Source organism: Muntiacus reevesi, chromosome 11 (assembly GCF_963930625.1).
Source record: "Muntiacus reevesi chromosome 11, mMunRee1.1, whole genome shotgun sequence".
Classification (NCBI taxonomy): Eukaryota; Metazoa; Chordata; class Mammalia; order Artiodactyla; family Cervidae; genus Muntiacus; species Muntiacus reevesi.
Genome location: NC_089259.1, coordinates 73018690 through 73041754, shown reverse-complemented (window position 1 = coordinate 73041754; position 23065 = coordinate 73018690). Strand labels below are relative to the sequence as shown.

The window sequence follows — 23065 nt, the reverse complement described above, 5'->3', positions numbered from 1 at the left end:
AATCTGATTGCTTTGCTGAGCTCTGGGGCTAACTTCAATTAAAAAAAACCCCAAACTGGAACTCATAAGCAATGCAATGTGGGTGCTGATTATGAAAGACACACATTTCTAATAAGTACAACTACAATTTTTAAAAAGGCCTTAGTGACAATAACATCATTGACATGTTTAACTTAAAATATTTAATATATGGGCTTCTCTTTGTGTGTGTGTGTGTGTGTGTGTTATAGGCATATATGTGTGTGCTAAGGTGCTTCAGTCATGTCTGACTCTGACCCAGTGGACTATAGCCCACCAGGTTCCTCTGTCCATGAAATTCTGTAGGCAAGAATACTGGAGTGGGTTGCCATGCCCTCCTCCAGGGGATCTTCCCAATGACCCAGGGATTGAACCTCTTACATCTCCTGCGATGGCAGGCGGGTTCTTTACCACTAGAGCCACCCAGTAAGCCTGATGAATCCACTGTAAGTTCAAAGTATAAGTTGAAATGCATTAATCCATATACCCTACCAAACATCCCAGTTTAGCCCAGCCTACCTTAAATGTGCTCAGAACACTTACACTAGCGTACATCTGGGCAGGATCATCTAACACAAAGCCTATTTTCTAAAGAAGTGTTGAGTATCTCATGTAATTTATTGAATTCTGAGCTGACGGTGCAAAACAAATTGGCCGTCTGGGTGCAGAATGTTTGCTGACCCTTGTGATATGGCTGATGGGGGTCTGCCTGCCTGCCATTCCCAGCATTACAAAAGAGAACCGGGATTCCCTGCCTGGAGGCTGTGCGGCCCAGAGCCTCAGGAAAAGACGAAAGATTAGATTGGAAGAAAAGAGAGTAGAAGCCATGTTTCGAAGACCTGTAGTACAGGTGCTTCGCCAGTTTGTAAGACATGAGTCTGAAGTAGCTAGCAGTTTGGTTCTCGAGAGATCTCTGAATCGTGTGCAGTGGCTTGGTCGTGTAGGTCAGGACCCTGTCATGAGACAGGTAGAAGGAAAAAACCCAGTCACAATATTTTCCCTAGCAACAAATGAGATGTGGCGATCAGGGGAAAATGAAACCTACCAAATGGGTGATGTCAGTCAAAAGACAACATGGCATAGAATTTCAGTGTTCCGACCGGGCCTCAGAGACGTGGCGTATCAGTATGTGAAAAAGGGGTCTCGAATTTTTGTGGAAGGGAAAGTAGACTATGGTGAATATACGGATAAAAATAATGTGAGACGACAAGCAACAACAATTATAGCTGATAATATTATATTTCTGAGTGACCAGATGAAAGAGAAGCCGTAGACTGGACGATTCTTCTCTGGCCGGTGTTTGGTACAGTCTCATTTCCAAATCATGCCAGTGTTTATAGTTCCTAAGGACAAGAATTAAAATACTCTTCGCTATAAAAAAAAAAAAAAAAAAAAGAGAACCGGACTGAAAAGAACCTCAGGAACCCAGGAAAAGATCAAGATCCAAATTCTAAGTACAGTTTCCACTGAATGGGTACCACTGTAACACCATCATCAAGTCAAAAAATTATAAGCCACACCATTGTTAAATCAGGGCCCATCTGTGTGTGTCTTCTGCAGTTTATCCAACTTTTTTTTTTCATTTTATTATTCATTTAATGGAGAAATAAATGGTAATCTGCTCCAGTATTCTCGCCTGGAAAATTTCATGGACAGAGGAGCCTGGTGGGCTACAGTCCGTGGGGTCACAAGGAGTCAGACATGACTGAGCATGCATGCATGCATGCATTTATTTAATATTTAAGCTCTCGCACTAGATTTTTACAAGCTGGTGAACACTGATAAAATTATTTCTTCCAAAGAACTATAACCAAATGTTCCTGGACAGTATACATATATGGTTGAGCTAATGTCAATACATATCACCATTTTATAAATTCGATAAAGAAACAAATTGTCAAGTATCCAAATATTAAGTTACACAGTTCAAAAGGCTTCAGTTCAGTTCAGTTCAGTCACTCAGTCATGTCTGACTTTTTGCGACCCCATGGACCGCAGCACACCAGGCCTTCCTGTCCATCACCAACTCCCGGAGCTTGCTCAAACTCACATCCGTCAAGTCCGTGATGCCATTCAACCATCTCATCCTCTGTCATCCCCTTCTCCTCCTGCCCTCAATCTTTCTCAGCATCAGGGTCTTTTCCAGTGAGTCAGTTCTTTGCATCAGGTGGCCAACGTATTGGAGTTTCAGCTTCAGCATCAGTCCTTCCAGTGAATATTCAGGACTAATTTCCTTTAGGATAGACTGGTTGGATCTCCTTGCTGTCCAAGGGACTCTCAAGAGTCTTCTCGAACACCACAGTTCAAAATCATTAATTCTTCGGTTTTCTTTAATAGTCCAACTCTCACATCCATACATGACTACTGGAAAAACCATAACTTTGACTAGATGGACCTTTGTTGGTAAAGTAATGTCTCTGCTTTTTAATATGCTATCTAAGTTAGTCATGGATTTTCTTCCAAGGAGCAAGCATCTTTTAATTTCATGGCTGCAGTCATGATCTGCAGTGATTTTGGAGCCTAAGAAAAAAAAGTCTCCCACTATTTCCATTGTTTCCCCATCTATTTGCCAAAAAGTGATGGGACTGGATGCCAAGATCTTAGTTTTCTGAATGTTGAGTTTTAAGCCAGGTTTTTCATTCTCCTCTTTCGCTTTCATCAAAAGGCTTTTCAGTTCTTCTTCACTTTCTGCCATAAGGGTGGTGTCATCTGTATATCTGAGGTTATCGATATTTCTCCTGGCAGTCTTGATTCCAGTTTGTGCTTCATCCAGTCCAGCATTTCTCATGAAGTACTCTGCATATAAGTTAAAAAAGCAGGGTGACAATATACAGCCTTGAGGTACTCCTTTCCCAATTTGGAACCAGTCTGTTGTTCCATGTCCTGTTCTAACAGTTGCTTCTTGACCTTCATACAGATTTCTCAGGAGATTTGATTCTTGACCTACATATCAAATCTCTCATATACCTATGTCAAAAGGCACATAAAATGTTAAATGTCTGCTCGATTCATTAGCAGAAATCTACTTTTTATTTTTGCAAGAGAGTTTGGGAATCATACTTCAAACGAAAATAAGTTGTAGTTTATACAACTTTTTAATGTTAATTGACTGACCACCGTTTCTCAGTCTAGGACAAGAGGGCTTCTGGCAGGTGGCATTTGTACTAAAAATCGTGGTGAAATATTGTGATTCATTTGTTGTTGTTCAGTCGCTAAGTTGTGTCTCTTTGCGACCCCGTGGACTGCAGCATACCAGGTTTCCCTGTCTTTCACTATCTCCTGGAGTTTTTTTAAACTCATATCCATTGAGTCAATGATTCCATCCAACCATCTCATCCTGTTGTCCCCTTCTCCTCCTACCTTTGATCTTCCCCAGCATCAGGGTCTTTTCTAGTGAGTCAGCTCTTTACATCAGGTGGCCAAACTACTGGAGCTTCAGCATCAGACCTTCCAATGAATATTCAGGACTGATTTCCTTTAGGATTGACTGGTTTTATCTCCTTGCAGTCCAAGGGGCTCTCAAGAGTCTTTTCCAGCACCATGGTTCAAAAGCTTTCATAAGAAATGTATATTTGGTCACTCAGATGACCAGAATCCTTTCTCATATATATTTGGTCTTCATCTACAGTTCCTGGCTCCCAGCTCCTAAAACCTTATAATTCCCTAAGTGCAGAGAATCATGTAGGTGTGTTTTATTATGTGAACAAGGTGATTTTTGGAAGCACCTAAGGATGGGGGCTGATCGCTGGGAGAACTAATCATCTGATAAGGGTTGGAACTTGGAACTTTCTGTCCCACCCCTCTGTCCTCCAGGGAGGGAAGCAGGACTGGAGGTCAAGCATCCTTCCCCCTTTAAACCAGTCCTTAAGTCACCAGCAGATATCGATGTTATATTTATCTCTGAGCAGATTTGAACTGGACAGAACCCAGCCTGCTGAGGGGTTTGAAAAGACCTCTTACCCTGGTGGCTTGATGCATAGGAAAGACTAGGGTCAAGCACAGGCTACTGAAATAAGGGTTTTACAAAACCTGCACAGAAGTACTAGGCTGAGCAATGTTTAGACACAGCACAGTACTTCTGAGGAAACTCACCGAACTCAAGGGCTCAATTCAGAGTCAGGGGTTACAAAGGCTCTGGGCATTGGCCGCACAGGAACCTAGGGCTCCTGGTTAGGGATACCCAGAAACATTAAGTCCAGTCTGCTGTTTAGGCTCTACCTGGCCACCCGGAAAAATGGAGACTTGTCCTTAATAACAGTTTAACCTCAGGGGAGACGCTGTATTGCCACCAATGCTCCTGGAAGTCTGGGGGTCAACATCCTGACCTTGAATGTTGGGCCTGTTGGGAGAGCAGCTGTGGTTTCTCAGGAGTCCGGGGTAGGGTGGTTGGGAGCAGCCTGGGTAGAGCTGGGTGGCTTTGGGCACAGTTAGCGGTTTGGGAAGAGAATTCTGGCCCCACGGGAGGAATCCTGGCCCCACGCAGAAAGAGAGGGTTTCCCTGCCCCTTCTCCATGCAGAGAGCAGGGCGGCCAGTACACAGGGAGGAGCTGCGAGCCCTGTGATGTGGTTGGAGCTGGGGAGACTGGGGCAGGAGGCAGAGAGTCAGGACGGCCCCCAGGGGAAAGGCTGGAGGTGGAACACATGAGATTTTCCGTCTCTGCTCCCACTGATCCTGCAGGTTGCATGGAGGCTGGAATATCCCAGCTAGACGCCAGGTCTGGAGCACCCAGAGCGGGAGATATTGACCATGGGGAGGGGTGATGTGATTCCAAAATAATCCGTTTTGAATCCAAAACTCAGTCTAGTCTTAGGAGTTGGGACTTTAAAGGCAGGTTTTCCTTTATTTGGGAAGGGGAGCGGGGGTTCACTATAGACAACTTTTTCCTTCTCTTGCTGCTGCTAAGTTGCTTCAGTCATGTCCGACTCTGTGCGACCCCACAGACGGCAACCCACCAGGCTTCTCTGTCCCTGGGATTCTCCAGACAAGAATACTGGAGTGGGTTGCCATTTCCTTCTCCAATGCATGCACACACGCTAAGTTGCTTCAATTGTGTCCGACTCTGTGCGACCCCACAGACGGCAACCCACCAGGCTTCTCTGTCCCTGGGATTCTCCAGACAAGAATACTGGAGTGGGTTGCCATTTCCTTCTCCAATGCATGCACACACGCTAAGTTGCTTCAATTGTGTCCGATTCTGTGTGACCCCGTGGACAGCAGCCCACCAGGCTCCTCTGTCCACAGAATTCTCTTGGCAAGAGTACTGGAGTGGGTTGCCATTTCCTTCTCCTTCCTTCTCTTACAATCTCTTAATTAAATTTCACTTGGAATTTAGGCTCAATCTGTTGCCTTTTGCACAAAATCCAGAGCCTATGTGATCTTTTCTAGACCTTGGCAATCCAATCCAGTATTCTTGCCTGGGAAATCCCATGGACAGAGGAGTCTGGAAGGCTATGGTCCATGGGGTTACAAAGAGTTGGATAGGACTTAGCAAGTAAACAAAGGAAACCAAGCCAAATGGCTCCCTGATGCACCCCTCTGGCATGCATCCCCATGTGTGACTGCAAGAGGGGTCCTTGAGGGGTGCCATCAGCCTGAGACTTCGAGGTGTCTTGATAAGAGGCATGGGTGTCTTCAGGAACTCACACTCTGGTAGCAGGCACTATCTGCAACAAACTGCTGGAAGCAAAAGCAGGTCGGGGTGGGAACCGCAGTCACCCACAGAAACTCGTCTGGGAGTAAAGTCAGATGTGGAAGGGTGTGTGTGGGGACAGGAATGTCCTAGAGGGTTGGTAATGGATGAAGGGGGACAATGGCCTGGAAGCTGCAGGAAAAGGATGCAAAATAGAGGGTCACCAGCGGGGAGCTGAGACCTTGGCAGCAGGAGGGAACTGGAAAAGAGGCCGAAAGAAGCTGTTACCGAGTCCCCGGCCAGGGAATCCCAGAGACGAGGTGTTGAGGCAAGAAATACAACTTTATCCAGCAAGCCTGCTGACCAAGAAGATGGCAGACTAATGTCTCAAAGTAACCGTCCTGTCAGGGTCTGGATGCCAGGTTCTTTTATGAATCAGAGATCCGGGTGGCAGGGGGGAAGGAAAGGAGGTGAGGAAACAAAATAAAAAGGTCATTTAATCTCAAAGACGTCTCCTAGAATGGTAAGCCTCAGCCAGGGGAATGTGTTCATTTCTTCCTTCCTCCCAGGCAGACAGGGTCCTGAACAAAGGCACTTGAACAGCCAGGCAGAGGGGCAGGGTTCTCGGAGGCAGGCCATTATGTACAGGAGTATAGTAACAAAAAACAACGAAAGCAAGCTGAAGAAACAGCTCCAGCGTGGAGTCAGAATTGACTTCTCCTTGCAACAAAGCCAGGACAAGCCTGAACAGTCACGCCACCCTCATGGACTTCAGTTTCTGGTGAAGGACTGAAGCAGAGGGTGGCTGAGGCTCTGTTCGGCTGGCTAAGGCTCTCTCATTGAGGAGGGAATCCTGACAAGAAAGCAAACAAGAGCTTGGGGGCGGTGAATCCTTTATAAAATTCAGGCCTCACCTTGGGATCCATCCCCATCCTCTGGGAGGGAGGCGGTGGAAAGTCTTGAGTGAGAAATTTGCCTCTGGTTTGGTTTTACTCCACTAGGCGCTGTCTGGAAGGGAGGAGGAACTCAGGACATGGTGTGTTTTTGGACACGGTTGCTCCTCTCCTGTGACTGGTTTGCACTGGAAGCCCAGAGGGTGGGTTTAGATTTGCCGTGGAGGTGACACACGAATCCACCCTCTCAGGCTCTCTGGTCGAGCCGTGCCAGTGACTGCGGTTGAGGATGTCCCTCCACTGTTGACTGTCCCTGCAACTTGAGAAGTGGACACTCAAGATCGAGTTGTGGCCTCTCCTTGGGACCAGCTAGGCTCCCAGAGTCACCTCAGTCCCCATTCCGAGCAGCCTGATGGCCCTGGCAAACCTCAGGATGGGGTTTCACAGGGGCCAGTCCTATTCATAGGCACCAAAGAGCTCCTCTCACTTCAAATAAAGGACCCAAATCTTCTGCAGAAAGATAAGCAGTCTGGTTAAAAAGAAAACAATTTTTTTTTTTTTTGGTGGTAAAGAATAGCATAGCCTAGAACAAAGTTTTATTTAGGTTAATTCTAATAAAAAAAAAAAACACCAAAAAGTAAAACACATTAAAAACTTTATTGTTAAGTACCACACATGTCTAAATTTGCATCAGTCTGAAACACTTCTGCTGGCTTTGCAGATCAAAATAGTTGCAGGTTTCTTTTAAATCCTAACTGTCGCCTGCTTTACGTCTTTCCAGGCTCGTCTGCTCCGGCCTCCCGATCCTCTTCATGGTGGGGTCAGTCTACTCTGCCCCACGCTGACATCAGGTCACCCCTGGGCCAGTGGAAATCTGCTTCTAGAGGGGTTGGCCCTGCAGCTAGGGCGGCCTGTACTCCTCGGGGAAGCCCTCTCTTCTTGTTTTCTCTTTGTCCCATTTTTACTCCCAGCCCTAGTGGCTAACTGGGTATATTCAAAAGCAAAATTCATCCCAGTGAAGTTTCATGGAGTCTTCCAGAACCTCAAGCTGGTATCTGATTACTCCCATTGTTTTTTTTTTTTTTAATGGAAGTGGGGAGTAGCTGGGACAAATCCCCTGGACTTGAGTGGGCTGGAACGGGTGGAGGGGGGTTTAAGTTCCCTCTCCTTCCCTCGTTGGTGGGCCTGGCCAGCTCTGCAGGTGGGGACACTCCCCTCGTTCCGGGGGAGTGAGGACCCTGAATAGCCACTGGAGTTTGAAAGCAAATTTGACAGGGAAAAATAAAAAAAGCAATGAAAGAAAGTCCATAAATAGAATCTGACAGGTGCTGTTTGAATAACAGCCCCCTTTCTGGCACGAATCATCTGATATAATGTAGGAAGATATATTACAGTAGAAAGAATATTACAGCAGCAGTAAATTCCCATCTGCAGCACCATTCCCCTGCTTCCTGAAATCTGCAATTTGAGTGCATTTTAAACACATCAGGAATGAGTGATGATTTTCCAAACCAAGGGAAATACTCCATACAAAAATAAAGATAGAAAAGGCATGCTATTTTAATGGCAAACTTATTTTGGATACTTAATGGTAACTGATCTTGAAATTAAGGAGCAGCAGGGACCCCCTGTGCCCAGGAGGACAGTGGGGACTCGGCACCAGCCAGCCTGGGGTCCTGGGCTGAGCCGGGAGCGGGGGCAGCGTCCGCCGAGGCCAGCAGCCCGCCAGTCCCTGTATCGTCGGCCGGAACCCTCAGTGCTGCAGCAGGAAGTGGGTGGCCACGTTAAGGTCGTTATTGGAAGCTCTCAGGGCTTCCAAAGCGTCACCCCTCGAAAATCCCATCTCCATGAGTCGGGCGACCTGAAAACAGAAAGAAAACCGGAAGTCTGATGAGGAGGCTGAACACATTGCCACAAATCCACCAGACCCACAATGTTCCTCGTGCGAGTTTTAATGCTCCTTGGGTGAGCTTTTCAGGTTCAAAGATAAAATAAAATAAAATAAATCACACTTTCATTTCAGTGTGAAAGCTGATGTTTATGAAATGACAACGGACACGTTTTCAGGTGCTCACTATATACGGTCCACAGATGTGCATTTTCTCATTGAATCCTCATTTTCAGGACAAGGAAGGGGCTCCCGAGGAGCAGTGACCTGCCAGGACGAGCAGAGGGTGGCTGCGCTGTGGGCCTGGGCCTTGGGGGCAGGTCCTACCAGCAGCCCCGTGCACACGCCTTCAGGGTCAAATCGGATTCCCGAAGAATAACTCATCCTAGCCTCATTCCCCTGGGCAGGCAAACAGCTGCTTAACTGAGGATTTATTCCTGATGCTGGCGGACTCAGATGGTACACACGCCTTAGAGCTCCCGGCGTGGCTCTGGCAGAAGGGGCGAAGTCCAGGCACAACCTCGTGGAGGAGGCTGCGAGAGCCGTCGAGGATAGGGAGGACGACGCCTGCGTGTTTTTTAACCACAAATCCTGAAGCTGTGAATGCAGAGATTTCATGTGCTTTTACATACAGGCGGTCTCCAAGGTCGAAACGGCAGGGTTATTGGTTTATTCCTTGTGACCTGTTTTCCCACTTGAAAATGTATTACAGAAACATTTAGGACCCTGGACTAGCCGCAGGCGTCTTTTTTTTTTTTTTTAACTTATTTGCAAATAAACCACATTTGCAAAAACATATATTGAAAAGTGATACTCTTCCAAATGTTGAGATTTTCAATAAGGTGTAAGTTGACGAGGGACTGGGGATTTAGTCATTGGGGATTTAGTCATCACTTCTAACCTCCTTTTCACAAAACGCGACGCCCGGGGGGCACCCAGAGGTCAGAGTCCTGCCGCCCCTCTTCCCACGAGGAGGAAGGTGTGGGTGGGGCGAGTGGGGAGGTCGGGGCGAGTGGGGAAGGAGGTGCAGAGCTGAGTGGGCCAGAACCATTGAGATCCCAGGTTCCTGGGCGCTCAAGGAAGCTTTTGTTGTTGTTCAGTCACTAAGTTGTGACCCCATGGGCTGCATGCAGCATGTCTGGTTCCTCTGTCCTCCACTCTCTCCTAGAGTTTGCTCAAACTCATGTCCGTCAAGTCAGTGATGACATCCAACCATCTCATCCTCTGCCGCCCCCTTCTCCTTTTGCCTTCAATTTTTCCCGGCATCAGGGTCTTTTCCAATGAAGTCAGCTCTTCAAATCAGATGGCCAAAATATTGGAGCTTCAGCATCAATCCTTCCAATGAATATTCAGGGTTGATTTCCTTTAGGATTGTCTGGTTGGATCTCCTTGCTGTCCAACGGACTCTCCAAAGTCTTCTCCAGCACCATAATGCGAAAGCATCAATTCTTCAGCGCTCAGCCTTCTTTATAGTCCAACTCACATCTGAACATGACTACTGGAAAAACCACAGCTTTGACTAGAGGGACCTTTGTTGGTAAAGTGATGTCTCTGCTTTTTAATACACTGTCTAGGTTTGTCATAGCTTTCCTTCCAAGGAGCGAGCATCATTAATGGCTTTAGTCACTGTCAACAGTGATTGTGGACCCAAGAAAAGAAAACCTGTCACTGCTTCCACTTTCCCCTTTCTATTTGCCATGAAGTGATGGGACCAGCTGCCATCTTAGTTTTTGAATGCTCATCAAGAGGCTTGGGAAGAGGTTAACCCAGCTGGGAGGAAACAGCACACTTTTCAGAAGCTGGGGCTCTGGCAGGTGTTTTTCAAACTGAGGCTGGGATCCCTCATCAGTGGGATAAGACCAAGATTAAAAACAAAGTGGACGGTGAGGGTCTTCCCTCCGAGGAACCTCATTCTGGTTCCCCACCCTCCACACATGCCCCTGAAGGGTTGACCATGGGGAGGAGGCCGGTGGCCCATTTCCAGCTCAACCTTCCGGGCTGAGGCACTGATGGCTGGCATGGGCAGAGGCGGGGGTCTCCGTTTCCATGTCCCCTCGGGGAGGAACAGCCATTTCTGGAGTCTCAGGAATACTCCACAACTCTCTGGCTGGGACAGAAGGCTGTTCCTCAAGGGGGCCGATCTGGGTCTCACTACTTGCCACCCATGGGGCTTCCAAGGCCTTGATCTGCTTTTGAAGCCACAGGAAATGCCTTGTTTCCTTCTCTGCGTGAGGCCTCCAGTGTCCTCCTCTCCTGCTCCTGGTCCCTCCTGGCTGTGTGGCTCCGTGTCTCCCACCTGGTTAACTCGTCTTTGTTCCAACGGTCTCAGGGCCCATGGCCTTTCCCGAGTCCCTCAGCCAAGGATGAACCCAGAGTGGGCGCCTTGTGCTCCTCCTGGCTGGGACTGGGTGGGTGGCTCCTCCTTATCCCGGTCAGGGCCCGGCAGTCTTTGCCCATCCCCCCGTCTCAGGGCCCGGCAGCCTTTGCCCATCCCCACGTCTCAGGGCCCGGCAGCCTTTGCCCATCCCCACGTCTCAGGGCCCGGCAGCCTTTGCCCATCCCCCCGTCTCAGGGCCCGGCAGCCTTTGCCCATCCCCCCGTCTCAGGGCCCGGCAGCCTTTGCCCATCCCCACGTCTCAGGGCCCGGCAGCCTTTGCCCATCCCCACGTCTCAGGGCCCGGCAGCCTTTGCCCATCCCCCCGTCTCAGGGCCCGGCAGCCTTTGCCCATCCCCACGTCTCAGGGCCCGGCAGCCTTTGCCCATCCCCCCGTCTCAGGGCCCGGCAGCCTTTGCCCATCCCCACGTCTCAGGGCCCGGCAGCCTTTGCCCATCCCCACGTCTCAGGGCCCGGCAGCCTTTGCCCATCCCCCCGTCTCAGGGCCCGGCAGCCTTTGCCCATCCCCACGTCTCAGGGCCCGGCAGCCTTTGCCCATCCCCACGTCTCAGGGCCCGGCAGCCTTTGCCCATCCCCTCGTCTCAGGGCCCAGCACTGTCCGGCCTGCCTCTGCCCCCCAACGCTTGCCCGTTTCTATGGCTGCAGGATATGGTGCTGCTGGCATGGTGTGCCCAGGGCAGAGCGCACCTTCCTGTGATTCCCAGCCTTGTCTCAGTGGGCGTGCACGTGTATGTGCGCGTGCACACATGCCCTGAGTGTGTAATGACAGCATCCTGGGGCGGCGAGTGATGCTGGGCCTACGATAAACTGAGCGAAATGTGCTCAAGCTAGGCCTCTGGGCTCTGGGTGAGTTTAATCCGCTCGTAACCTAAAGTGTCCTCAGCTTAAATTCTGTCCTCAATGGTGTTAGTCAGCCCCCTCAAATGGGTATCATCCCCATCTGATTAGCAAATGAACAAGCCACTCAAGGTAAACACCAAGCAGACAAGATCAGAGGCGAGCCCAGAACTCACCAGAGCCCGCCCCTTTCTACCCAGGTGGCTTAGTCAACAGTCTTCTTGCATTTTCACCAGTTTCAGACTCGGTGTTATTATCCGTTGCGATGTCATCAACATCCCTCTCGAGGGGACGAGAGGTGCACATATCTTGATGGCATCCTGTGTCAACAGGAGCCGTGTGGGGCCTTCAGACCACAAGGCCCTTTTCCTCCATGCGTGTCTGCCCCATCATCTGTTGCAGGCTCCTGCCCGATGTGACACGTCCATTCTCAGGATCCATACTTTTCCCTTTTCCTTGGGGGGCCTTTCACACTGAGTGTCACTTGGGGAGAGGGGCCCCAGGACTCGTGCTGGACGTGTGGTCAATAGGGCGCAGCCACCTCATGGGTCCAGGTACCCCCGGCCGGGCTATATCCGCTCCTGGATCAATATAACCTTTCACGGTGTTTATTGCCGTGACTCCCGGTTAAGGACCACGATCGTTAGTGGAGCAAACGTGGCCCAGTGAGGGGGTGGGCAGCTCCCTCTCTGCCGTGTCTGTTACCCATGGACACACACCACGGTGCTGGCGATTTGGCTGTTCTCAACAACGGAGAACAAACACGTGGCAAACGCCACATTCGCTGTCACCTCTAGGACTTAAGGCCTGGGAGCTTCTTCGCATCCAGCGACAGGAGAAAATCCATCTGTTTGGCAAATCACGATTCATAACCTGGAGCTGGTGACGCGAGAGCCTCGCCTGGCACTGGCATGGGGCGGGGGGTGCTGGCCGCAGTTTCCTGTCCACCAACTCTGAATCTGGTTTGGAATCGAGGAGATGCTGAGCACAGGCCACCCTCCACACGGAGCAGAGCGTGTGTGGCATTGCGGCTGGAGGGAAAGCGGCTGGGGTCTGGGGTGGGCCGGGCTGCGTCCAAGGTGGTGAAGTCCTGGTGAGGAGAGACACATTCCCTGCATGCCAGGCTGCCTCCGAGGTCGTTCTCTCCCGGACACCATTGACCACATGTGCCGTCACCGGTTTTGACAGCCGAGCTGGGTTTTTCGCAGGTCTCCGCAGTTGGCTGGCCATCACAGCCCCTTGCCTAAAGCTGGCTCTGGGGTCTTCGGATTTCTTGCGGGGGGTGAGGAGACGAGTGTGATTAGAGAATCTGCACTGCCGAATGAGGTGGTACTCTGACCAGATGAGAAAGCTCACAAAGTAGAAATCGGGTTAGCAGTATTTAAAAACTGAACAACATGAGGAAAGGGTACTTGTGGGTTTCCTTTACTTCCCCAAACTACAAACACCTACAGAAAATGAACTGGCAAGCTTGGGTGGGTATGAGGAAAATAATCAGAGGACCAGGAGGACACTGAGGCGTTCCCACGGGGTCCCCGTCACCCTGCAGCGGACAGTGCCGGCTGGGGCACCCACGGCCAGGTAGGAGCCTGTGCCTCCTGCTGCTGCCCCTCCTCGGGGGCCCAGGTCACACGGCCAGGGTGGTGAGGCTGCAGCTGACGGCGCAGCCCTGGGGTGGACGCTGAGAGCCATCGTCATGGTCCTGCATGTTAACCAGCACCCGACTTGCACAAACCTCGAGCATTTCGCAACCGTCCGGGTGTGAAGGCTGACTTAGCCCATGACGCAGGGACTCCCGTGCTCGGCAGTGGCAAGAGAAGACTGAGGCCACGCAGGCCTGTGGTCGGGTGAGCGAGACTCGGGCAGGACTCTCTAGAGGCTCACGATTCCTCAAAGTAAAACCACAGGGGAGCCGGCAGCTGTGAGAGAGGCGCCCCAGCCCTGGAGGGGGAGGCGGGGACCCCGCCGGGTGGCAGAGGGGCTCCCCAGAGTCACTGTGTGACCCCAGGCCAGGAACCAGGGCGTCGGGCTCCCAGCTTCTCACAGCTTTCGGGGTCAGAAAGACGGGTGCAAAAGGCCTGGGACAGTGACCGGCATCTGGCAGGCACTCAGGAACGTCTCCTGTGATCATCCTGTGCTACCGAGAAGCCACCAGGCCAGGTGGGATCCCTCCCTCGGGGCCTCCGAGGTGACAGGACTGCCCTCGGGTTTTGTTTTTGGCACTCATTTTAACTGCTTCCACTTCGCTAGTTTTATATCCTTTGTTGGTCAAAGAACTGACGTGTCTTTCCTTTTGCGAGATCAAAGGCAGGCTCGTTTTCATAGGGGCCGCGGTGAGCTCGGAGTGGCTGGAGGGAGGTCCCGGAGCAGAAGGGCCACCCCCTGAACCCCGAGTCACTGGCATCCAGAGAGAGTTCCGAGTTCTGAGATTCCACCCCTGGTCCACAGCCAGCACCCCGACACGCACACCTCCTGCCACGGCTGAGTACGGCCATGCTGAATGGCGAAGCAAGGGACGTCTGTCACTTGTTTCTAGCGTTTGCTGCTGCTGTTGCTGCTAAGTCGCTTCAGTCATGTCCGACTCTGCGACCCCATAGATGGCGGCCCGCCAGGCTCCCCCGTCCCTGGGATTCTTCAGGCAAGAACACTGGAGTGGGTTGCCATTTCCCTCTCCAATGCATGAAAGTGAAAAGTGAAAGTGAAGTCGCTCAGTCGTGTCCGACTCTTCGCGACCTCATGGACTGCAGCCTACCAGGCTCCTCCATCCATGGGATTTTCCAGGCAAGAGTACTGGAGTGGGTTGCCATTGCCTTCTCCAGCGTTTAAACCTTGTAAATAAGCGTTGGTCTGAGAAAACTAAGATGGTCAGCCTGAATGGAGTCCGATAGAAACAGAGCAGAGTCAAGGGCATATGAGTCAGTGCGGGGCTGGTGGGGCTGCGGCAGTCCCAAAAACCCAGGACAGGAACTTCCTAAAATGCATCTCCTCCAACGTTCCTTTCCTGTTTCAGAGCCCAGTGAGTCCTTTCTTTCTTCTGCCTGCTCATTGATCGCGGGAAAGTTTCCATCTAAAAATTCTCGCCACGAAACATCACAGTAGAGTTCATCTTAGTTTCTAGTCTAAAAACCTGAACGATCCTTGCCTCTAACTTCTTTTGGAAACCGGGTGGAGCTGGGTCAACATCCAGAGAGGATGGTATGATTTTTCCCGTCACTTATTCATAAAAAACTCAGGTGACTCAAACGTAATGTCTCCAGGGCCTGTTTCTGGTGACTGAAAATGCGACTTCCCAGCATTATGATCAGAGGAATTGGATGGGGAGGAGGAGCAGGCACTGAAATTGCAGCTCAGAGGGAAACGTGACTGCAGGGTCCCCTGCAGTGACACCCGACTCCATCAGCTGCTCCTGGTCAGGGACCCCCGAGGCCAGCCTGGGAGACGGGAGGGGTCCTGTCACTGTCATCCATGTGTGTGTTGTAAAGGAGGACACGGTGGAACACACTTCCCCAGGAGAGACCCCAGCAAGCGAGAAAAGAAACCTAAAGAGAGAGGAGATAAACCTGGGCCAGTTTTCCTTTCCTTTCCCCTTTTTCTTTTTTAAATCCTCTGTGGTTGGGACAAGTGCCCCTACCACCTCAACGTTATTCTTACTCGAAGAAAGGCATCAAACACTGCTGTAACATTCTACTTGCAGTTCAACTACTCTCTGACTTGAGTGAAGCAGGACACTTATTCCAATGACATCTACAGCAATTCCTCTCAGTCTGAAACACTCCTCTGCTTGTTTTGTTAGAGTAAGACTGTGGTTTTCTTTAACTTCCCTTTAGCTAAGGGTGTCAAAAACAAATGGGTTTGGGGTTCTTACTTCCCAAATTCTGACTCTTGCAAAAAGTCACGTCCACCTGAAAGGTGGTCCCAGCCCCTCCCCCCGGGGCTGCCCCTGGTGGCTGGCCACGTCCCAGGCCACATGCACGCCCTGCCAGGAGGGGTGGCCCCCTCTTGGGCTTGCCCTTTCCTGCCCTCATTGCAACTGTCCTCTGTCTCCTGTCGAGGCAAACTCAGGGCCAGACCCCTGTGGGCCAGTGCTCCCCTCGTCTCCTGTCAGCTGACCCCCCCACCTCCTCCTCAGAGCTGCTGAACCCCTATGATCACACGGCTGGCTGAGTGGACTGGTTCTCTTCTGTGCCCACCCGATGCAGGCAGCTCAGTGGCCCCTCATCTTTGCACTTTCCTGAGTGCTTTGGGGTTTGGTCCTGAGAAGACCCTCACTACTGGCTGGGGGGGCTCCTCTGCTTACATCTTTCAGCATTCAGCAGACTCAGGCACCCCCAAAATTGGCTGATTATTTGATTGCTACCCAATCATTCACTCTAACAAATCATGCGTTAGAGATCAGAGATGGAAAGGGCTGACGGAGGACCACCCCCTAACCCATTTTTAAGTGAAAACAAGTGTTCTTTTGAAGGAGAAGCCCTCCAACCACACCTTCACGTTCAGCCCTCTAACCCCCTCCACTGGGGCACCTGTGGTCTCAGGCTCCGTCTCAGGAGAGAACATGGAAGAGAAGGTGCCAGCCCTCGTGGAGTTCACCATCTGCCAGGGAGCCAGACGGCGTGGGCGTCTCTAGAGCAACACTCAACTCACTGTGGGTCCAGATACCCACGGCAGGAGCACTAAGTGAGGGGCTGTTTTCATAGTGAGCTCTGTGGAGTTTGGGTGGGCTTTTCAGAGGCAGTGGTGAGAATCCCAGAGATGAGGGAAGAGAGCCCCTGAGACTGAGGTCCTCTCACACTGAAGAGATTTGGCTACTTATCCCCTGAGATCAAGTGTCTGTGTGCCCTCTCTCTACCGGGGCCAATGGGTATTTCAGAGGACGTGAATGGAATCCACACAACTCCATTCCAGTCTCACACATTATAAACATGCTGAATGCCACCATATCTCATCTGGCAAGAGTCTCAAAGGCACTGGGACTGTACTATGTTCCCCAGGCAGGGATGGAAGAAATTACATACGTGGTTATGATCATAAGTCCCTTCCTCCATGTCTAATCCATCCTCTGAGGAAACCCAACAATGTGATTCCTTGTTTAAAATCCTGCTTGGTTTCCTAATGCCTAAATTCCATATAGTCAAAGCTATGGTTTTTCCAGTAGTTGTTTATGGATGTGAGAGTTAGACCAGAAATAAGGCTGAGTGCCGAAGAACTGATGCTTCCAAATTGTGGTGCTGGAGAAGACTCTTGAGAGTCCCTTGGACAGCAAGGAGATCAAACCAGTCAATCCTAGAGAAAATCAACCCTGAATATTCGTTGGAAGGACTGATGCTGAAATTGAAGCTCCAATATTTTGGCCATCTGACACGAAGAACTGACCCATTGGTAAAGACTCTGATGCTGGGCAAGACTGAAGACAGGAGGAGAAGGGGACGACAGAGGATGAGATGGTTGGATGGCATCATTGACTTGATAGACATGAGTTTGAGCCAGCTCTGGGAGTTGGTGATGGACAGGGAGGCCTGGCGTGCCGTAGGCCATGGGGTCACAAAGAGTTGAACACAACTGAGTGACTGAAGAACAGCCTAGAAGCAGAGGTCCATGACCGCTGAGGGCTTCTGGGAGGCCTTCCTGTTTCTTCCCTGCGTGGGGCCCCTGGACCACCTGTCAAGTCCCACTCCAACTTCACCCACCTGTACTCCCCAAATCTGATGCGCTTTTCACCAGGCTGCATCTTTACAGACAGTGCTGCCCACCCCCACCCCTCCATACACACACACTGGCATTCCTTCAGCAGCATCAGAAAACCTGGATGCAGCTGACCAGAGCTGTCCCTCTGCCAGGGTCCCTGCACCAGGCTCTGTACCATGCGAGGGCGGGAATCGCTGCCTCACTTATCTCCATTATTTTAAGAACCCAGCCCAGGGTTAGAGCAGGCGGAGCAGACAGCTGGTAACTGCTGGCTGACTAGAAGGAAGGAAATACATGGATGGAAGAGAGGAAGTCAATATTTGTCAAGTCCATGTTCATCTTACTTTCGTTAAGTCCCAGTGCTGGCTCAGTGAGCCTAACTGCCCCATCTGGCCTCATCTGTGCGTCCCATTAAGCATGAGCCCAGGAATCCCTTTCTAAGTAAGCTTGGGGAGGGCTCAAGAGAGGCAAACTTGGGAAGTATTTTCCCCTTCTGGTTTAAAAAAAAAATAATGGGACCAATGATGATAAAATTTCATTATTTCTTAATTTTGAGTTTGGGGGTAATATAAAAAATCCTTGGTTAAGAAGAAAAAAATTCTAAAAGCAAGAGCAATGCAATAATGAACAGACATATTTTTAAGAAAGCAGGGTTTGGGGTGACATTTGCAAAAGGTGAACTGACAAAGCTGCTGGCTGAAAGATAGTAGGAGTGGACTGTGAAGAACTGAAAATCCAGAAACTTAACAGCCAAAGTAGAAAAACCGGCAAATATTTCTACGGTCCTATGTGAGACTATTGTTAGAATTAATGAGGGATGCACATTCTTTCTTAGAATATTCTTTGTTTTCATAATAGATGGACTATATTTCCTATCTTAAATATCTCTCACTAAAATTCCTAAAGTTTTTGTTCACATCAGAAAAAAAATACTCATTTTCTTGGTTTAGAAAAATTACTGTTTCTTAATGCATTAAAATCACATGATTGTGCTATTTAAATAAAGAAAACTGTTGTCGTTCAATTGCTAAGCTGTGTCTGACTTTGTGACCCCATGGACTGCAGCCCACCAGGCTACACTGTCCTTCACTGTAAATAAAGAAAATACAGTACATCCAATTGAAAAATTAAGCATAAAAAGGTTTTGCTAATTCCAACTATCTTAATGTTACTAAAAAATAATATTTCTATAGTGTCTCAGTTCAGGTTCAGTTCAGTTCAATCCTTCAGTCGTGTCCAACTCTTTGCGATCCCATGAACCACAGCACGCCAGACCTCCCTGTCCATCACCAACTCCCGAAGTCCACCCAGACTCATGTCCATTGAGTTGGTGATGCCATCTAACCATCTCATCCTCTGTCATCCCCTTCTCCTCCTGCCCTCAACCTTTCCCAGCATCAGGTCTTTTCCAATGAGTCAGTTCTTCGCATCAGGTGGCCAAAGTATTGGAGTTTCAGCTTCAACATCAGTCCTTCCAATGAAAGCCCAGGACTGATCTCCCTTAGGATGGACTGGTTGGATCTCCTTGCAGTCCAAGTGACTCTCAAGAGTCTTCTCCAACATCACAGTTCAAAAGCATCAATTTTTCTGTGCCCAGCTTTCTTTATAGTCCAACTCTCACATCCATACATGACTACTGGAAAAACCATAGCCTTGACTAGACAAACCTTTGCTGACAAAGTAATGTCTCTGCTTTTTAATATGCTGTCTAGGTTGGTCATAACTTTCCTTCCAAGGAGGAAGCGTCTTTTAATTTCATGGCTGCAATCATCATCTGCAGTGATTTTGGAGCCCAAAAGAATAAAGTCAGCCACTGTTTCCCCATCTATCTGCCATGAAGTGATGGGACTGGATGCCATGATCTTAGTTTTCTGAATGTTGAGCTTTAAGCCAACTTTTTCACTCTCCTCTTTCACTTTCATCAAGAGGCTCTTTAGTTCTTCTTTGCTTTCTGCCATAAGGGTGGTGTCATCTGCATATCTGAGGTTACTGATATTTCTCCCGGCAATCTTGATTCCAGCTTGTGCTTCTTCTAGCCCAGCGTTTCTCATGATGTACTCTGCATATAAGTTAAATAAGCAGGGTGACAATATACAGCCTTGACGTACTCCTTTTCCTATTTGGAACCAGTCTATTGTTCCATGTTCAGTTCTAACTGTTGCTTCCTGACCTGCATATAGGTTTCTCAAGAGGCAGGTCAGGTGGTCTGGTATTACCATCTCTTTCAGAATTTTCCACAGTTTGTTGTGATCCACACAGTCAAAGGCTTTGGCATAGTCAATAAAGCAGAAACAGGTGTTTTTATGGAACTCTCGCTTTTTTGATGATCCAGTGGATGTTGGCAATTTGATCTCTGGTTCCTCTGCCTTGAACATCTGGAAGTTCACAGTTCACGTACTGCTGAAGCCTGGCTTGGAGAATTTTGAGCATTACTTTACTAGCGTGTGAGATGAGTACAATTGTGCAGTAGTTTGAGAATTCTTTGGCATTACCTTTCTTTGGGATTGGAATGAAAACTGACCTTTTCCAGTCCTGTGGCCACTGCTGAGTTTTCCAAATTTGCTGGCATATTGAGTACAGCACCTTCACAGCATCATCTTTTAGGATTTGAAATAGCACAACTGGAATTCCATCACCTCCACTAGCTTTGTTCATAGTGATGCTTCCTAAGGCCCACTTGACTTCACATTCCAGGATGTCTGGCTCTAGGTGTTATCACACCATCGTGATTATCTGGGTCATGAAGATCTTTTTTTGTACAGTTCTTGTGTATTCTTGCCACCTCTTCTTAATATCATCTGCTTGTGTTAGGTCCATACCATTTCTGTCCTTTATTGAGTCCATCTTTGCATGAAATGTTCCCTTGGTATCTCTTATTTTCTTGAAGAGATCTCTAGTCTTTCCCATTCTACTGTTTTCCTCTATTTCTTTGCATTGATCACTGAGGAAGGCTTTCTTATCTCTCCTTGCTATTCTTTGGAACTCTGCATTCAAATGGGTATATCTTTCCTTTTCTCCTTTGCTTTTCACTTCTCTTCTTTTCACAGCTTTTTGTAAGGCCTCCTCAGACAGCCATTTTGCTATTTTGCATTTCTTTTTCTTGGGGACAGCCTTGCTCCCTGTCTCCTGTACAATGTCACGAACCTCCGTCCATAGTTCATCAGGCACTCTTTCTATCAGATCTAGTCCCTTAAATCTATTTCTCACTTCTACTATATAGTCATAAGGGATCTGATTTAGGTCATACCTGAATGGTCTAGTGGTTTTCCCCACTTTCTTCAATTTAAGTCTGAATTTGCCAATAAGCAGCTCATGATTTGAGCCACAGTCAAATTCTGGTCTTGTTTTTGCTGACTGTATACAGCTTCTCCATTGTTGGCTGCAAAGAATATAATCAATCTGATTTTGGTGTTGACCATCTGGTGATGTCCATGTGTAGAGTCTTCTCTTGTGTTGTTGGAAGAGGGTGTTTGCTATGACCAGTGTGTTCTCTTGGCAAAACTCTATTACCTAGCCTCCAGCTAACCAAGAGATCATATGGAAGGTACATTTGTAAATGTTACTCTAAGTGTCTCGAGACAAGGGCAGCATCTTTCTTTTCTTTTACAGTCTCTCGAGCACCTACCACAAAAAATACTGAGGATCTACAAAAATAATGCTGGGGCAGGGGGTACTCTATGTCTTAATGTGGGATCGTCTTTAAGAGCATTTAAGGATAATCAAGAAACAAAACATAAAATTTGGAAAAAAAATCAATGAATAAGGAAGTTTATGTTAAAAACAACCTCTCGTGTATTTACATCTTTCCATAACAGAGTCAAGAAGAAGCACATGGTATTTTAAACTGATACCGACAACAGGTTAACCTCACTCTTGTCATTCTGGGAGGATCAAGGACAATGATTCATTAAAAAAAAAAAACAATGCTAAGACTTCAATTACACACATTCACCTTGTTATCACTTTTTGACACTTTCTTTCCCCCCAAATGTCAAAACTAAGAACTATTTCCCCTTTAAATACTTTTTATCGTTAACGGCTACTCTGTGAGGGATGTGACCTGGGTTCTAACAGGAGACAGTAATATAACAGAACTTCATTTCTCTTCCCCTGAATTTGAGAGTATTAGTTTATTCTTCAATCAGTTAGCATAAATGTCTCACAAATGCCTCGTTGGTCGGCTTTAGCTTCTAACCACAGGGCTAACATTTTTCTGGTAATTCGTCAATGGAGGCAGAAGAGAGCCATGGCTCCTTAATGCATCTCTCAACCCTAACGAGTTGCTCAAAGGGTGAGTCTGAGCTGAGAAGTTAAGGGCGAGGGGCCAGGTCACTCGTCAGGCACATTCAGCTGGTTTCTTTCACTTGTCGTGGCCTCACCCAGAGGGACCCGTGGAGGTTCTGCCCAAGAGCCCCACTTGAGTTCCAGAAAAAGCCAGGATATGGACAGTTTAGCCACAGATGCTGAGGGCCTTGGGTCGGACAGGTGCTTGCTGCCTCTGGGGACTGGGAGTGGAGGAGGGCATGGTGCGCCCCACTATGAAACGCTGACCTCGGTCTGCTTTCATGAGAAAGAAGCGATGTTCGCGGAATGAAATTTAAAAGGGTTGTTACTGAAATGCTCTCAACTGACTTTTATAGATTTTCAAAAACTTTCCAGTGGGAAGTAATCACAAACTTCAAGGAAAATTTCAGGAAGAGCACTAAGCACCTGATCGCTCCTCCACCCGGATTCACTGATTACTACTTTGCTGCAGTTGCTTTCTATCCACATGCACACACACATATGCTCTACACACACACACACTCTCTCTCTCTCCCACTTATTTTCCCTGAGCCACCTGAGATGAAGCCGCATATATCCTGTCCCTATTTCCTTATCTGTTCTAATCTACAATGCATGTGTGCTAAGCTGCTTCAGTTGTGTCTGACTTTGCAACCCTATGGACTGTAGCCCTCCAGGTTGCCTCTGTCCCTGGGATTCTCCAGGCACAAACACTGGAGTGAGTTGCCACTTCCTTCTCCAAGGATCTTCTTGACCGAGGGAACATATCCAAGCCTCTTATGTCTCTTGCACTGGCAGGTGGGTTCTTTACCACTAGCACCACCTGGGAAGCCCACACACACAACACAATTTCAGAATTGCTATATTTGTACCCATGAGGAATTTGAGATTTGTTTGCAGTTCTTTTTTCTTTCTTTTTTTTTTAGGCAGAGGACATATTATGTTTACAAGTTATTGAAATTAGTTTTCCCCTTTCTTATGTTATTCCCTTAAGATACAGTTGGAACATTTACTTCAGTTGCCTTTTAGTTTCACGGCTGTCCCCAGTGTTGATTTGCGTTTTGAACCTATAAAACATTTACTTGATTCCTAAAGTTAAAACCATACAAACAGAGAAGCTCCTGGACCTTCTGCCTCCTTCTCTCCCAGCCCTTGCAGTGAACCAGGTTCAGTAGTTGTGTACATATGAAATGTCATACACTTAAAAATAAGCAATTGCAAGGCAATTTTTTTAAAAAATTATATCCTCCTCAAAGTCATAAGACGCAGAGAAGCCAATGACTGGGCCCAAATGTCTAAAACGGGTATAGCTGACGGTTTACCTGGTATCAAGATCTCTGTTTATCAATATATGCTTGAATTCTTTTCAAGTCCTGTTCACCAAAACTGCCAGGGGTGTGAAGCCCGGGTTCAGGGCAAGTACTGGGTGTTAGGA

At 48.5% G+C, this 23065-nt stretch overlaps 1 protein-coding gene and 1 pseudogene across 1 annotated transcript in view; one reads left to right on the top strand and one right to left on the bottom strand.

The window, feature by feature from the left end:
* The first annotated feature begins 769 nt into the window (after positions 1-769).
* LOC136144344 (single-stranded DNA-binding protein, mitochondrial pseudogene) lies at positions 770-1341 on the top strand (annotated as a pseudogene).
* Positions 1342-7179: 5838 nt separating this feature from the next.
* UBAC2 (UBA domain containing 2) overlaps positions 7180-23065 on the bottom strand; it is a 164855-nt gene continuing 148969 nt past the window's right edge. Inside the window, exon 9 of the mRNA XM_065902222.1 lies at positions 7180-8402. Within this exon, the coding sequence (XP_065758294.1) occupies positions 8295-8402 (108 nt within the window). The 3' untranslated portion in view covers positions 7180-8294. The remainder of the gene's footprint in view (positions 8403-23065) is intronic.